Genomic DNA, 16,975 nt, shown 5'->3' on the forward strand with positions numbered 1-16,975 from the left:
ATATATATTTTTTAAAACGAGTGTATACTTATTTATAAAAAAATATGAAACAATTTTAAATCTCTTAAGAATTTGTATAGATAATATTTATCTTAATATTTTGAGATCTTATCAAAATTATAATTTTTTATAGATGATATCTATTCTTTTTGTAAAACTTTTGGAGGGGTTACTCAATATTAGAGTTATCCGATATTCAATTTATGTATTATATGTGAGATTTCTGATACCAAAAGATTATATTTTTTTAGCCCAAAAAATTATTTCAGATTTTTGAAAGTTTTTAATCTTTTAATAAACTTTTATTTATGAGACAACAATTATAATCTTGTAAAGTAATATATAATACTCAAATATTGTTAAATTAAAGATACATTCATATAATCAAGTAATATGTCGTGATATTATTTAAGTGAACGTGGGCTGTAGAGTATTAAATCAAAACTCGAGGGACCACCCTTGGAAAGGCGGGAAGCATTTAATTGGTTAAGGGCACCCTAGAAGGGCGAGCCCTTTGTTTACGCCACCGGCAGCACCGCTCTCTTAAGCCTCTTTCTTCTTAACGGCAGCATCAAGCAGCGGCTGGGCCCTGCCCTCTCCGGCGCCTGGTGAGATCTGATCTCCTTCATTCGCAGCAGCGGCGAGATGTATCTCTCACCGGTGGCTTCAAAATGACAGCCGGAGCTTCTTCCAGCGGAGTCAATGGCGGACACAGCAACTAGGTCTTCTCTGCTCCTTTCAGTAGTCGGCGACCAAGGTACTCTGGAACCCAAGAACAAAAGTCTCTCTCGTGTAATTTATTTATTGATCGTAAATTTCTCGTACTGATTTCTGTATCACGATTTGTTGGGGAATTTCGTATGAACACACACACACAATACATAAATCAAGATTACAATTACATAGAGAATTTATTTGGTTCCACAATATGCCTATGTGGTTTTGAATATTACTACAGTGGCGATTGGTATGAGTAAGGTGAATTACTTTTTTGGGAATGCAATTCCCATAAATTAAATTCTCACGTTTGATATGCTACATTTTCAGGACGGTGACTTTACCATAGGAAACACTTTTTCACGTCTTGTAGGAATGTGCATAAAAAGAGGTGCAAGAGTTACATTTCAAGTGATGGAAAATGAATTTTTTTTTTAGATGAATTGCCTTTTTGATTTTGTTTCAGAAAAACAAAATAAAAACTTAATATTACGCTACATTATAAAAACTTTAAATAAGCTACTGTTTTTGGGTATAAAATATATTATATATTTTATTACATTACATAAAATGCTCTATATTAGATATTATATAAATAATAGAATCATTATCAATATATAATGAGTAATAGATATAAAAATATATAATATTTATTATATATTTTAATTTTATATGATATATTATTATATATTATAATATAATAATATGGTTAAAATATCTGTATTTTGGGATATGTATGATAATTTATATCATCAACATATATCATAACATAATGCATATTGTTATATAATATATTGGTAATGTATATTGTAAATATATATAATACATCATATATATCATATTTTATTCAGAATATGTTATATGCTATTATATTATAACACACATAATATTAATATTTATAAATTATAATAATATATACTTTTTATATATTATATATAATTTGGTAATAATATATATTAATATTTAATATTTAATACATTAGATAGTATATAATAGTCAATCTATTGTCAATATATTATTATAAACATGTATATTTTATGTAAAGGACATATATAACGTAATTATATTATATACATTATAATATATAATATGTTGTTTTGGATTAATAATACTTAATAAATTTCTCTTAAGAACATAAAATTTAATTTTAAGTGATTTGGGGCTCCTAGAAATTTCAGGTACTTTCTTTGGATTTTAATTCGTACTTTCCCGTGCATACCAAACACAAAAATCTTAGGTTGCATTCTCTTTGCTATTTTCAGCTCGTTTTGAGTTTTTAATTTTTCAAAACATTGAAAACGCATTTACTTTACTATTTTCAAAAACGCATCTTCGAAAACAAAATTTTTTTTTGTAAAGAAAACCCAAAATAACAAAATATTGTTTTGGGTGTTTTCAGTTAAAACATACTAAAACACCCAAAACATGGAACACGCAGGCCCCCCCCCCCCCCTCCCCCCAAAAAAAAAAAAAAAAAAAAAAACAAAATCTCACAGATCTCTCTCTCTCTCTCAAGCCTCGACCATCGACCGCGCTCGCCATCTCCGTCACTGACATAAGCCACCGTTGATCGCGCCTGCCATCTCCGTCACTACCACGAGCCACCATCGACCACCCCCAGCCATTTGATCTTGCTGGTTGTCTCCTCTCTCCTTTGTTCTCTCCTCTCGCCTCTCTTCTCTTGACCACCATTCAATCTTGTTGGTTGCCATTAGATCTAAGGAGATTTGGCCGTTGGATCTCGCTGGTTTTTGGGTATGTTGGTCGATGGGCCCTTGGGTATCGGGTGGTTGCCTGATTGCAAGAAACCATTGGCCACGATGGCCGGTGGTGCATATATTGGTGTTAGCCAAAAATTAAAAATTAGATTTATGAAAATCCATCAGTTAAACCTGACCCATCTTTGTGTATGTTAACCCCCTTGGTTTGGAGTTTCTAATGGTAGTCTCTGATTGTGTGAATCTCTGGCCGACGGTGGTCGCCCCCGACAGAGAAGATGTAGGGCACTAGAGAATAGAAGAAGAAAAGAGAAAAAAGGAAAAGAAAAAAAAAAGAAAAGAAGAAAAAAAAAGGAAACACAAAATAGTTTTTCAAAATTCTAAAATAAACACATTTTCTAGTTTTCTATTTTAAGAAACATTTTTTCAGAAAGACAAAAAAAATGCGTTTTCAAAAATCTCAAAATAGACTCTCAAAACACAAAATTGAAAATGATTTCAAAACTCAAAATTCAAAACTGAAACTCAAAGAGAACACCACCTTACTTTCCCATGAATATGATTGTTGGAAAGAAAATAAAAATTGGGAAGGCACCAAATGCCACTTATATGTAAATGGAGTTTAGAACAGAGTGATTAGACTCACCTTAATCTTACTCCCTATCGAGTAGATTTTCTCCCACTCTCTTGATCTCATCTCTTGCTCTTGTTTTCACACCAAACCATAAGCCTTCAAAACTCTTCCCAATTTATAGATTTGAATGAGGTATGATATTCGGATCTGCAACCTGACAAATCTTGACAAATCCTCCCGTTGCTTGACATATCTTGACAACATAGTTATTAAAGGCACAAGGTACACTAAGGCACAAAGGGGTCTTGGAGCTTGAGGCGCAAGGCAAGGCTCATGCTCAGCAAAGGCAAGGTGCACTGAGAAAAAACTATAGGCAAATTAAAGGATAAAAACAAAATATAATAAATTAGCAAGAATTCATCATAAAATTCAAACATAAACAATTTATAATCAAACAAAAAAATTCAAGAAAATAAACACAACAATAATGACATCCAACATCAATCATCATCATCATCTAAATTATACTGGTCACTTCCAAAGTCTTCCTCCTCTTTGTTTTATTCTTCAAAATCAATATCTTCCTCCTCATCTCTAAGTGTTTAGAGGAGTACTAATCTTTTACTGAGAAGAAGATTATAAAATTTTGATTATAAAAAGAAACCTGAAAATTAAAATGTATAATTTTGGAAAAAAAAAGAATCTCAGATGAACTAATATCCACAGTTGCAAAAGGCGAAATATTGAAAAAAGAAAAAGAGAACAAAAGGTAAAAAAAAATTGGCAGCATTTCCCCTTAATAATAGTGATAATCTTTAATTTTTAAGAAGAAAAAAAAAAAAAGCGAGAGAGAGGGAGGTAGAACCAAAATAGAAGAAAAAAAGAAAGAGATGGATGAGATGAGAGAGAAAAAGAAAAAAACATACCTATTTCAGTTGTAGCTGGTCCTTTTTCGTCGCTGGCTGGCCAATCTTGTCAGAAGAAGTGTAAATTGCTCTCTGGTGTTGCAAGAAGGAAGAAAGGCTTTTAGGAATTTGGGTTTGTCTCCATCGGGTATTTAGGGCTGGGTTTTTTCACGTTTTTTACTTTTTTAAGAAATATATATTAAAGATATGAGCCTCTGCTGAGGCGGGCACCTCAACAGATAGGTGTGCACCTCTTTAAGGTTTGCCTTGCCTTGACAAATCCCACCAATTTTGGCAATCAACTTGGCTACCAATGTATACCTTGTCAAGAAGTCAAACATTTTGACTCGGACGTGGAGGCTGGATTTTCTGACATATTCTTCTCCAACCCTCTGCTGACTGTGTAGTACATAGCAGCCATCTCTTTGATATCCAGCAGCCTTATCTCCTCTTCTACTCTCATTAAAATTTCCTTAATTCTGTATCTTGGCATTTTTAACCAATTTTTGCTGATCCTTTGCTATATAAGTGAAAAACAATAAAGGTAAACTTAAATGTGTGCTTCCCACAATTGCAGAGGCTCAGGGAACTGGCCAGAAAGGAAAGAAGAGGAATGCATCTCAGAAAAGTGAAGAGACTGCTGCTTCTTCCCGGAAAATGCCAAAACGGGCTGCTGCCTGTTTGGATTTTAAAGAGAAATCTATTTGTATATCAACAAAATCTTCTGTAGTTGAGAAGAAAAAGGACCCTATTGTAGATGAAGAAGCTGTAGCTGTGAGACTAACTGCTGGACATGAGGATGGTCGACCATGTAGAAGACTCGCAGATTTCATATTTCATGATTCAAATGGAGTCCCCCAGCCCTTTGAAATGTTGGAGATTGATGATATTTTCATTTCTGGGCTTGTTTTGCCACTTGATGGAAGTTCTGAAAAAGACAAGGAAGCTGGTGTCAGATGTGAGGGTATTGGGCGGATAGAATGTTGGGCAATCTCCGGTTATGAAGATGGGTCCCCTGTGATTTGGGTGTCAACTGACATTGCTGATTATGATTGCATCAAACCGGCAGGTAGTTATAAGAAGTTTTATGATCATTTCTTTGCCAAGGCTGTTGCCTGCATCGAAGTTTGCAAGAAACTGTCAAAGTCCTCTGGAGGAAACCCTGACATAAGCCTTGATGAATTGCTTGCTGGGGTTGTCCGCGTATTAAATGGAAAGAAATGCTTTTCTCGTGGGGTCCCTATCAAGGATTTTGTTGTTTCCCAGGGTGAGTTCATATATAACCAACTAGTGGGTTTAGATGAGACTCGAGGCAAGAATGATCAGCTATTTGCAGAGATGCCTGTCCTTGCTGCCCTTAGAGATGAGAGTAGCAAGCATGCAAATTTTGCACAAGCAAAAGGATCATCATCTGGTGGGAGTGTAAGGATTGGTTCAGAGTCTAGTAGTGGAGTTGGTCCACAAAATCAATATGGCTATTCTAATTCTGCAGCAGACGAAGATGAAGATGTGAAACTGGCAAGGCTATTACAGGAAGAAGAATACTGGACTTCAATGAAACAGAAAAAAGGTCAGGGTTCTATCTCTTCATCGAACAAATTCTACATAAAGATCAACGAGGATGAAATTGCAAATGATTATCCTTTGCCGGCATACTACAGAACTTCAAATGAAGAGACTGATGAGTATATAGTCTTTGACAGTGACACTGATATTTGTAATCCTGATGAACTGCCTAGATCGATGCTGCACAACTGGTCCCTCTACAATTCAGACTCACGATTGATTTCATTGGAGCTTCTTCCAATGAAACCTTGTGCAGATATTGATGTAACCATATTTGGTTCAGGAGTGATGACTGCTGATGATGGAACTGGGTTCTGCCTTGACACTGACTCTAGTTATTCTTCCTCAAGTGGTTCAGGGACAACTGATGTAGCTGGAATTCCAATATATTTGAGTGCAATAAAAGAATGGATGATTGAATTTGGATCCTCAATGATTTTCATATCGATCCGGACAGATATGGCCTGGTATGTACATCTTTACTCAAGTATGAGAAGTTTCATAGTTATCTTCTTTTTCATTTCTTCCTTTCTGAAGTCCTGATACAAAAGTACTGCTCCTTTTCTGTTCTCTTCCATTTATTCAGTGATGGAGCTAGTGTCTGGGGTGGTGAGGGGGAGAGCTAGGATCCTATGAACCTGACATCTGCACTTGTTTTAATTAAAATGATGAATGTGGAATTGCAAAGAAGAAAGAACCAACAAAGTGGAATATTTTTGGTAAAAGCTACCAGATAAAGTTTCTGCTAAAGGTAGTTAATAAATTAAGTTCCATTTAAATGAATTAAACTAAATGATTTCCATTGGGATTCTGCCTGAATTGATCTGCCAGACAAATTTATGCTCCTTCCTGCAACAATCACCTTCATTTTTTCTTTCATGCTTGTCATTTTTCTTCCCCTCTTCTATTTAATGAATCTTTTTACTGTTCTTATGATTGGACACTGCTTTAGCATGTAGAGACCAGCAGGCCTCAGAAAGTCTTGATCTAAATATAACTACAATATTGCAGTTGATAAGGAAAATAGTCTTTTTTGGAACTTTTAAGTGTTACTGAAATGAAACAATGTGTTTTCCCTTTCTTTGAAATGACATAACATAATATGAAATCATAACTATACAGATAATTTTGAACTTGTATCCAGAAACAGAATAATCTTGAATTTGTATCCTGAAATAGAATAATCTTGAATTTGTATCCAGAAATAGTATCTTCAAAGTGTTCATTTGGAGTTTGAGGCAGGGGAGATCCCTGCTTGTCCCTTCTCCACCACCCATGCTTCTATTATTGTGGAAACTTCATGGTAATGTCAGATAATTCGGAGAGATACTAATATGTAGCAGTCTAACCTATAAAAGGGCAGCCATTATCCATAGGGTACTTACTATTATTGGGTAATAATGTATATACTTTTTAGCCTTTAACTGTGGAGGCTATTTATATGTTTCAGACACGTGTTTTAGAAATAGCATAATATGCCGTGCTGGAGCATCATTACTTGCTGCAAAGGGAACACAAAAATGAGAAAAGTAGCACACAGTAGATTAAATTGGTGGTTTTTTGGCAGTAGAGACGTCCTTCCAAGATTATTCATGCTACAGAGCTGGAACTGTCCCGGAGAAGAGTGCAACTGATGTTGTAGATTTATTTAGCCTTGTAGTGAATAACCCAATAACTCTGTTGCTCATGAATCATACACCAGTGCTATGCCATATAAGCTAGATTTGAAGTTTGCTCTATAATATGGCATGAATTGATTTTGTCATTTTTCCCATTTCTACAGGTATAGGCTAGGAAAGCCATCAAAACAATATGCTCCATGGTATGAACCAGTTCTAAAAACGGCAAAGCTTGCAATAAGCATAATTACTTTGCTGAAAGAACAGACCCGAGTGTCCCGTCTTTCTTTTGCAGATGTCATCAAAAGAGTGTCTGATTTTGAAAAGGACCATCCTGCTTACATATCATCCAATCCAGTTCTTGTAGAGAGGTATGTAGTTGTACATGGGCAGATAATACTGCAACAATTTGCAGAATTTCCAGATGCGAAGATTAAAAAGTGTGCATTTGTGGTTGGTTTGACCAAAAAAATGGAAGAGAGGCACCACACTAAATGGATAGTGAAGAAGAAAAAGGTTGTCCAGAGGAATGAACTAAACCTAAATCCCAGAGGAGCAATGACGCCTACCATGTCTAAGAGAAAGGTTATGCAGGCAACTACAACAAAATTAATCAATAGAATCTGGGGTGAGTACTACTCAAATTACTCACCAGAAGATTCAAAAGAGGGAATCAACTGCCAAGTGAATGATGAAGAGGCAGTTGAAGAGCAAGAGGAAAGTGAAGGGGATGATGCTGAGGAGGGAACATTATTAATGGCATCAAAGGAAACCCCAACTCCTAGTTCAGCATCAAGGAAAATTAAATCAAATTCAAGGAGAGATGAAATTAGATGGGAAGGAGGGTCAGTTGGCAAAACATCTTTGGGTGAAGTTCTATATAGACAAGCAGAAGTTCGTGGCGATGTAATTGTTGTTGGAGATGCTGTCTTGGTAGACTCTGAAGAGTATTGCCATTCTTCCATTTATCTTGTAGAGTACATGTTTGAAACATTGGATCAAAGCAAAATGTTTCATGGAAGAGTGATGCAACATGGATTCTACACTGTCCTTGGAAATGCGGCAAATGAGAGGGAGGTATTTATGACAAATGAGTGCATTGAATTTGAATTGGCTGACATCAAACAAAAGGTGGTTATGAATAAACGATTAATTTCTTGGGGACATCAGCACAGGAAAGCTAATATTGATGCTGATAAAATTGATAGAGCAAGAGCTGAAGAGAGAAAGAGGAAAGGATTGGAAATTGAATATTACTGTAAAAGCTTGTATTGGCCTGAGAGAGGTGCTTTCTTTAATCTTCCCCTTAGCACCATGGGTCTTGGTTCTGGTGTCTGCAGCTCTTGCAAATTAAGAAAAGATCAGAGTGAGAAGGAAAGTTTTAAAGTCAACGCGTCTAAGACCAGTATATTCTATAAGGGAATTGAGTATGCCATTCATGATTTTGTCTACATAAGCCCACATCAGTTTGCTGCAGAAAGAGTGGAGACTGATACCTTCAAAGGTGGTAGAAATGTGGGTTTGAAAGCTTATGTTGTGTGTCAGTTGCTTCAAATTCTTGTTCCTAAAACAGTTAAACAAGCTGATGCCAGATCTACTGAGATTAAGGTCAGACGGTTTTTCAGACCAGATGACATCTCAGCTGAGAGAGCGTATTGTTCTGATATTAGAGAGGTAGGAGCTACATCAGAAGGCAACCCTCTACATGCATTTTGCAACTGATCACTTGACCTTAAGTTGACTTGATGTGATTATCGTACTTCCACATTTCTTGTATTATCAACTTGTCTTCTTGGCAGTTCTGCTAGCAATTGTTGTTCTAATAGTGTTCATGGTTTGGTCTGCCAGGTATATTATAGTGAAGAAACAGAGTTTTTGTCTGCTGAGACAATAGAGGGGAAATGTGAAATCAGAAAGAAGATTGATCTTCTATCCAATGTCCCTTCACTCTTTGAACATGTTTTCTTTTGTGAATATTTCTATGATCCTTCAAGGGGGTCGCTCAAGCAGGTCTCACATACTGGATTTTCAATAGTTTATCCCCATTAACTTATATTTAAGTTTAATTAAATTTATTAATTAATTACAGGATTCATCTGCAGTGGTATTCTATTCAAGCTTTGTTATATAGTATTCTGAATAATTTTCAACCTCATTTGTGTACAGTTGCCTTCTGACGTCAAATTAAAGTACTCAACAGGGAAAATTGATGATGATGCCACTTCTAGGGAAAAAAAGGGAAAGCGTAAAGAAGGGGAAGATGATCTAGAAACTGTCAGGCAGAAAGAACTGTCTCAGGATGGCTTGGCAACTCTAGACATTTTTGCTGGCTGTGGGGGCTTGTCAGAGGGACTGCAGCAGTCTGGTATGCTTATTTTTATCACTATAATTACTTTATTCTCTAGCAAGACCTGAAAACTAGCCATCTGCTGGTTTGGACTCTGCAGGTGCCTCAGTTACCAAATGGGCAATCGAGTATGAAGAGGCTGCAGGGGATGCATTTAAACTCAATCATCCGGGGTCGCTAGTGTTCACCAATAACTGCAATGTGATTTTAAGGTGGATCATATTTTATTCATCTCTCTCTCTCTCACACACACACATACTTGTGAGGATCTGTCTAATTTTTATATTTCAGGGCTATAATGGAGAAGTGTGGGGATGTGGATGACTGTGTTTCAACCCCTGAGGCTGCTGAGTTAGCTGCATCACTTGAGAAGGAGCTTGATAATTTGCCACTGCCAGGACAAGTTGATTTTATCAACGGAGGCCCTCCCTGTCAGGTTTTCTAGGCTTGGGGCCTCCTTTCATGCAGTAGGATTTAGCACCTTGATAGTTTCATTGCTAAAATGGTTATTCAGTAGTCTGTTCTTGCAGGGTTTCTCTGGAATGAACAGGTTTAACCAAAGCACCTGGAGTAAAGTTCAGTGCGAGATGATTTTAGCATTCTTGTCCTTTGCCGATTATTTTCGGCCAAAGTTTTTCCTTCTTGAGAATGTGAGGAACTTTGTCTCCTTCAATAAAGGTCAGACGTTTCGTCTAACTGTAGCTTCACTTCTGGAGATGGGATACCAGGTGGACATCGCTACGCATTCTCAATGACAACATAGTTCTGAGCTTATATATATATCAACTACTTTATTTCGTAATTAGGTGAGGTTTGGCATCCTTGAGGCTGGAGCATATGGAGTTTCTCAGTCTAGGAAGCGAGCATTTATTTGGGCGGCATCTCCGGAAGAGATTCTGCCAGAATGGCCAGAGCCAATGCATGCGTTTGCTATTCCGGAGTTAAGAATAACATTGTCAGAAAATGTTCAGTATGCTGCCGTGCGAAGTACTGCTACAGGAGCCCCATTCCGTTCAATAACTGTTAGAGATACCATTGGAGATCTCCCAATGGTTGACAATGGAGCATCGAAGACAAATCTGGAGGTACATATATAATGAAAGCAGAATATTCAGAAAGCAACAAGATTAAAAAGTTATCTTATTCCAAAGCATCTGTGACAGATAATCTACATTATCTTCTCTTGCATGTTTTATTGTTGTTTTATCATTTCCATGAACAGTACCAAAATGACCCTGTCTCGTGGTTCCAAAAGAAAATTCGAGGCAATTCATCCGTCTTGTCTGATCATATTGCAAAAGAAATGAATGAGCTGAATCTCATTCGGTGTCAGAGAATTCCTAAGCGTCCTGGTGCTGATTGGCATGACCTTCCAGATGAAAAGGTATCACCAACTTAAACTGTTACCTGCTGAGGGATCCATTCATTCCTTGAGCAGAAAGCCCGACCATGGTGTCTTACTTTCACTGAAACTGCAGGTTAAACTGTCAACTGGGCAAGTGGTTGATCTGATACCATGGTGCCTACCAAATACCGCTAAGAGGCACAACCAGTGGAAGGGACTATTTGGACGCTTGGATTGGGAAGGCAACTTCCCAACTTCCATCACAGACCCTCAGCCGATGGGTAAGGTGGGAATGTGTTTTCACCCTCAGCAGGATCGTATTGTTACTGTTCGTGAATGTGCTCGTTCTCAAGTAAGTTCACTTCAGTTTCAGTTTCTACAAGATTAACTTACAACTATAATTTGTGAAGTTGTTAAAAAGCTGCTATGTTTTAGAATTTGAAATTTCAGAAAGCCCTCTGAGTGAAGCTCAATTAGGAATCTGTGAATTAAGCAGACAAACTTAATGAGGCAAAAGTATAGGGATCCTCTAGCCTACACCAAAAATATGCAAGCATTGAGCTCTGTTATTTCCAGTCTTTATTCTCTATACCTGTGTGGTTTGACGTATGTGCCTGTTATGCCTATTATAAAGTATCAACTGAATTTTGAATCTCAAGATAATACGATGCTTGAAAGTTAGTTACTTATAAATCCAAATAGAAAACAATATTTTATAGCTCACACAGGATCAAAGAATTAGAGCTTGACTCAGCACAGTGTGCATCCACAGGCGAAAGAGAACAAGAAAATACACAACGTGAAAATTCTATAATGCTTACCACACTCTGAAAATTATATAAAAAGGCATTAATACAGAAAGAATTAATTAGAAGTCTTTAGTCATTTTGGTTTTGATTGAATTATAAAAATGCTATCTACTCTATTTTGATTGAGTTAAAGAAATATGATTTCATTGCAAACTCAGCAATTCTTTAACGTTGGTTTGAATTCCCTAAACATATTAAAACAAACAAAATCTCCACCTCCAATATGTTGTAAAGAGGGCACAATGTTTAGTGTTTGCATAAACATATCAAATTTAATCAACGCTTGAATGCGTCTGAAATGAAAGACTTGGTTAGCATGTCTGTTAGATTGTCGTTTTTACTAAACTTCTTCACAGTAATTTTATCTTGTAATGATGTCTTTGATAAATTAGCACCTGATATCAATATGCTTTGTCTTGTTATGATATATTTGATCATCATAAATGCATATAATTCTAGCTGTTCGCAGAACACTAGTGATTTGATTATCTAAACTGAACTCATTATCCAAATCTTTTAGTCATATTCATATAGCCTCCTTAATTATCTCTCTTATTGCCATGTGTGTATGTATATATATATATATATATACTTTCTTTATCTGTGTAATAGATAAAACCATTAGACTTCTAATTGGTTCAAAGCTTGGTCAATTAGGTTGAGTCACTCTCCACATTCTTAGCCATGTATTTAAGTAAGTATATTTTTCCAACAACCAAAACGACTGGAAAGAGGGTTGTCCCTAGGCAGAGATTCTAGGCATCACATCATAAGTCACCAGGAGGTCCAGGACAAAACAGGGTAACTGATTTCTATCTCTGCTCTCCTGTGAAGATGACGATGGAGAGGCTGGTGAGAGGAGAGGATGACAACGAGAAGAGCTAAACCATAACCAGCAGCAGTGGCGATCGATGTTCTCTCTGCAGTGAATCCAACAATCGGGTTGGATCAACACTTTGGGTCCTGGGTCTTAAGATGAGGCAAAAGGGTTTCTCAACCCGGGTCAGTCAGGTTCTGGTGACAGTTTCGCCACCGAGGTCGCAGCGTCCAGCAAAGGGTGGGTGGGTTGCTGATGGGTCGCCTGTGATGGGTGGGTTGTTTGGTGTTCGGGTCCGTTCGACTGAATGGGTTGGGTTGGGTTCCTCCTTCACAGGTTCATGGAATAGCACAGAATTAGACGCATCTAAACTTGTGTTTTGAATTGGAATCACTGATTCTTTGGGCTCTGAAATTACTTGATAGGAATATACGTCAGAATAGAAAATTAAATTTTGTACTTGCACATGATCAAAGAATTAGACAGATTTAACGTTATTTGACAATGTATTTGTGTGAAGAGCTGGAGCATAAAATATTCACTGTGTAAAAGAGGTTTACGGTGGAAAAATTCTTAAACCCAAACTCCAATACACTTAAAATCAATAAAAAAAAAAATTAGATAACCAAGGACTAAAAAATCTTTTAAGTCATCTGTGTTTCGGATTGGGTTATAGAATTTTCTAGTCATCATGTGTTCTAATTGGGTTAAAAGAAATATGAACGGAAGGCAAACTCAACAAAGCTGATGTTATAGTTCGTGCCCCAAGTTGATGTTAGCCGCCCGCCCCTCATGGGTGTTTAACTTTTAGTAACGGAAAACGATCTGCAAACTTCTGAAATCTTGACTGATTGCATGCTTCTTCAAAGTTATCCATAAAGTAGTGCCGCAATCATTATTGACTTGCTTGTTAGTGGATCTTAAGAGAATCTTCCACCTTAGGAATTAAAGAATTAGCACTTGCTGAAACTTATTGAAGTTTCCTTGTAATTCAACATCCATCATGTCCATGCAGGGTTGCAAACTTCTGAAATCTTGACTGATTGCATGCTTCTTTAAAGTTATCCATAAAGTAGTGCCCTTCAATGACCATCTGCAATCATTATTGACTTGCTTGTCAGTGGATCTTAAGAGAATCTTCCACCTTAGGAATTAATAAATTAGCACTTGCTGAAGCTTATTGAAGTTTCCTTGTAATTCAACATCCATCGTGTCCATGCAGGGTTTCCCAGACAGTTACCAGTTTGCTGGTAACATTTTACACAAGCACAGGCAGATTGGGAATGCCGTTCCTCCCCCTCTGGCATTTGCACTAGGCAGGAAACTCAAAGAAGCTATGAGTAAGAAGAGCAACTAGCATTTACAGAAAAAAAAGAAGAGCAACTAGCAATGTTCTGTTGTTCATTGTCTTGCAGCTGCTATCAAACCTAGCAGATGCTTATTTTATCTCTTCCCATTAAGTTGTTCATATAGAGATTATCAAGAGCAAAATATGCAATGTATCTTTTCATCGATTTGCAACAATTGGATTGGAAGGTTATTAGCATTTTGAAGTTGCATTGATGATGAGATTCCATTGGTGGTGATTCAACCATCACTTTGTGTATTATGTTTCTTCTTCTTCTTCTTCTCTCTCTCTCTGTCTTGTTCTTCTTTTTCTTCTCTCTCTCTCTCTCAATGAAGTTATCAGAGTTCTGCTATGGCACGAAACCAGCAGGTCCTTGTGCTAAATTAAATGTCATTTCCCCCCGTTTATCTTCACCAAGCTGTTAACAAGGTAAGCCCACCAAATAGAAAACGGAAATGATATTGACATTTGACATTTTTATTAACATTCTATATTAATATCTTGTATATTTAGGCTAAATTTATATTTTTACTCTTGTACTTTCATTTTTTTTTATATAATTATTTAAATTTTTTATTATTTTAATTACATTCTTATATCTGTATTTTTGAGTTAATTAAATTTTTATAGTTTAATATTTTTTTTATGTAATAATCTGAATTTTTTATTGTCTCCGTTACACTATTGAATGAGCATATTTTAGTCATTTTAATATCTGTATTTTAATGTAAGTAAAGTGTAAGTAAAGTATGACGTGTGGTTGTCATTGTATTTTATATTTTTTTTTATATATAAAGGTACATAAATTAAATTAACTTTAAAACATAGATTTAAAAATATAATTAAAATAATAAAAATTTTAAATTATCATATAAAAAAATATTAAAGTATAATAAGTTAAATTGATTAAAAAATTACGTTTAATAGTATAATTAGAATAACAAAGAATAGTAATTACATGAAAAAAATTTAAGATAAAAATATAGATTTGACATGTATATTTGTATTGGCATGAGAAACAATACAAGAGACATACAAGGATCAGTGAAAATATCAAAATTAAATCTTTGAATAACATTTAAAAAATAAAAAAGAAAAAAAATAAGCCCACCAAATCATCATGGCAGTTGCAGCTTTTGGCTTTATGGGTACCATAAAATTAACAACTTTTGAAACTTTGTCAACTAAAAAGCTAAAAAAAAAGATATGGTCAGATAACAATGAATCTTCAATAATTACCAACACAAAATTAAAAACTAAAAATTATACCTTTTGTTGGTTATGCTAAGATAATTATTTGGATGCCCAAAACCTCAAACTTGGAAGATTAAATCTTCACCTTGATTAATTTCAACCATCTTAATTTTTTTTTATTTATAATACTTTTTCACAATATCATTTTATGGAGATATCATATCTTTAATTTCATGAAAATTTTGTGATGATACTTACTATTATTAGTAAGTTATATATTTATTGGTTATTAAGATTGAGAGTTTTGTAGTGTTACAATATTATTTTAATTATTCTTTTAAATTGAGAGTTTTATGATAATATGGATGACTAGATTATTAACTAATAATTACTTAGTTATTCAAAGGATTTATATTGTTAAATATGAAGTTGCTTATTAAGTTATTAATTAGGTTGTGAGTTTTCTTTTTTTTTTTTCCCTCAATATTTCAATTCTAAAAACTTTTTACACTTGAGTTTAGAGGAAATATGATAAAAAATTGTCAAAAATTAAGTTAATGATATTACTAGGAAGCCCTGACCTAATGCATCATCTGCCAAACTCATGCAAGCTTGGGGCTTTAGTCCTCTGAGATAGCCTCTAACTCTCAAGTTAAGACTTTGATAGAAAAAGGACAGGCAAGTCAAGTAGAGTAATAAGAAATAAAATGAGTGAATATTTTATCTTTTTTTTTAAAAAAAAAATCTAGAATTTATATAACTCGTTTAAGGATAAGTTAAGCACAATTTTTGCTTAGGATCCTTACATGAGACACGATCTTAGGATATAGTCCAAATATAGTTTTAAGTTTATACTAATGAACTATTTCAAGGGTCATTCTGGTTAAAGTGTGGTATATTGACACGTGATAAAACTCGAATACTTTCTCAACATCCTTCATGCTAGTTAGTCTTTGTAAGAGTGGTCTATGTACCACCTCTAAGTGGATTCACATATTTTTCGTAAATTGATTAATTAATATTTTAATAACTCTCGTAAGTTAACTATGAACAAATTTAGTATTAATTTTTTATTTGACTCTAAATATATAAAATAATTTATTAAAATTTTCTACTAATAAATTCCAAGACTAATATTAATGAATTAATTAGAACTTTCTCTAGGTTGAATATATTTTCTTGAATCTTACATTAAAATATGTTGTAATGTTGGCTAATAGGGTGACAATGAAATAAAAAACCAAAAACCCTTTGTTTTTTTGGAAGGAAACAAAAGATAGAATATGAAAGTATATAAATATTACCTCCTTCTTCTTCTGCTTCTGACCCCAAAAACATGGATCTAAAGATGTTGGAAACAATTAAACTTTTATTTATTTTATTTGAAATGTTTGTTTGTAATCTGCACCAAATGGTCAACAATCAACATAGATTTCTACTGAGCCCCACTTTTGACATTTCTGAGGAATAAGATAATAATACTTCATACTTCACGTGGATCCACAATCTCTTGTTTGTTTGTCATATATTTGGGTCTAGGGTTTGGTGAGTAAATGGAAAAGAAAAAACATAAAATTCATATTTTTGTCATTGTAATTTTACATTTTTTGTGTAATTATTTAATTTTTTTATTATTTCAATTATATATCTAAACTTAATTTTTAAGTAAATTTAAACTTTGTACTTTTATGAGATAACAAAATATAAGAGTAAAATTGATTTAAAAATGAGATTTAAAGATATAATCGAAACAAAGAAAAGTTCAAGTCATCACAAGAGAGAAAAAATGTTGAAGTACAAGAATTAAATTGATTTGAAAATACAGATTCAGTAGTGTAACCGAAATAACGAAAAGTTTGAGTGACTATATAAAAAAAATTGTGAAAATATATGAGCAAAAATATAGATTTGATTAAAAAAATAAAATATCTATTATATTTTTAAATTTTGAAATAAAAGACATTTTGTATAGATATTTTGGATGATGTTTATATATTAATGCATTATATATTATTA

At 34.5% G+C, this 16,975-nt stretch overlaps 1 protein-coding gene across 2 annotated transcripts; it reads left to right on the plus strand.

The window, feature by feature from the left end:
* Positions 1-499: 499 nt before the first annotated feature.
* Positions 500-14,023, plus strand: LOC127811396 (DNA (cytosine-5)-methyltransferase 1-like). Of its 2 annotated transcripts, XR_008025676.1 has the most exons (13): positions 500-757; positions 4,492-5,947; positions 7,264-8,773; positions 8,948-9,109; positions 9,266-9,464; positions 9,547-9,658; positions 9,738-9,882; positions 9,977-10,174; positions 10,253-10,531; positions 10,669-10,830; positions 10,925-11,143; positions 12,435-12,753; positions 13,640-14,023. XR_008025676.1 is itself a non-coding variant. In XM_052351215.1 (12 exons), the coding sequence occupies exons 1-12, from the start codon at positions 703-705 to the stop codon at positions 13,772-13,774; spliced, it is 4,632 nt and encodes a 1,543-aa protein (XP_052207175.1). In that variant the 5' UTR covers positions 501-702; the 3' UTR covers positions 13,775-14,023. The 2 variants fall into 2 exon arrangements, 1 of the variants encoding a protein (XP_052207175.1); XM_052351215.1 differs by lacking the exon at positions 12,435-12,753 and having other exon boundaries at positions 501-757.
* Positions 14,024-16,975: the final 2,952 nt, after the last annotated feature.

The sequence above is a fragment of the Diospyros lotus genome, chromosome 10 (genome assembly GCF_014633365.1).
Source record: "Diospyros lotus cultivar Yz01 chromosome 10, ASM1463336v1, whole genome shotgun sequence".
In the NCBI taxonomy this organism is placed as follows: Eukaryota; Viridiplantae; Streptophyta; class Magnoliopsida; order Ericales; family Ebenaceae; genus Diospyros; species Diospyros lotus.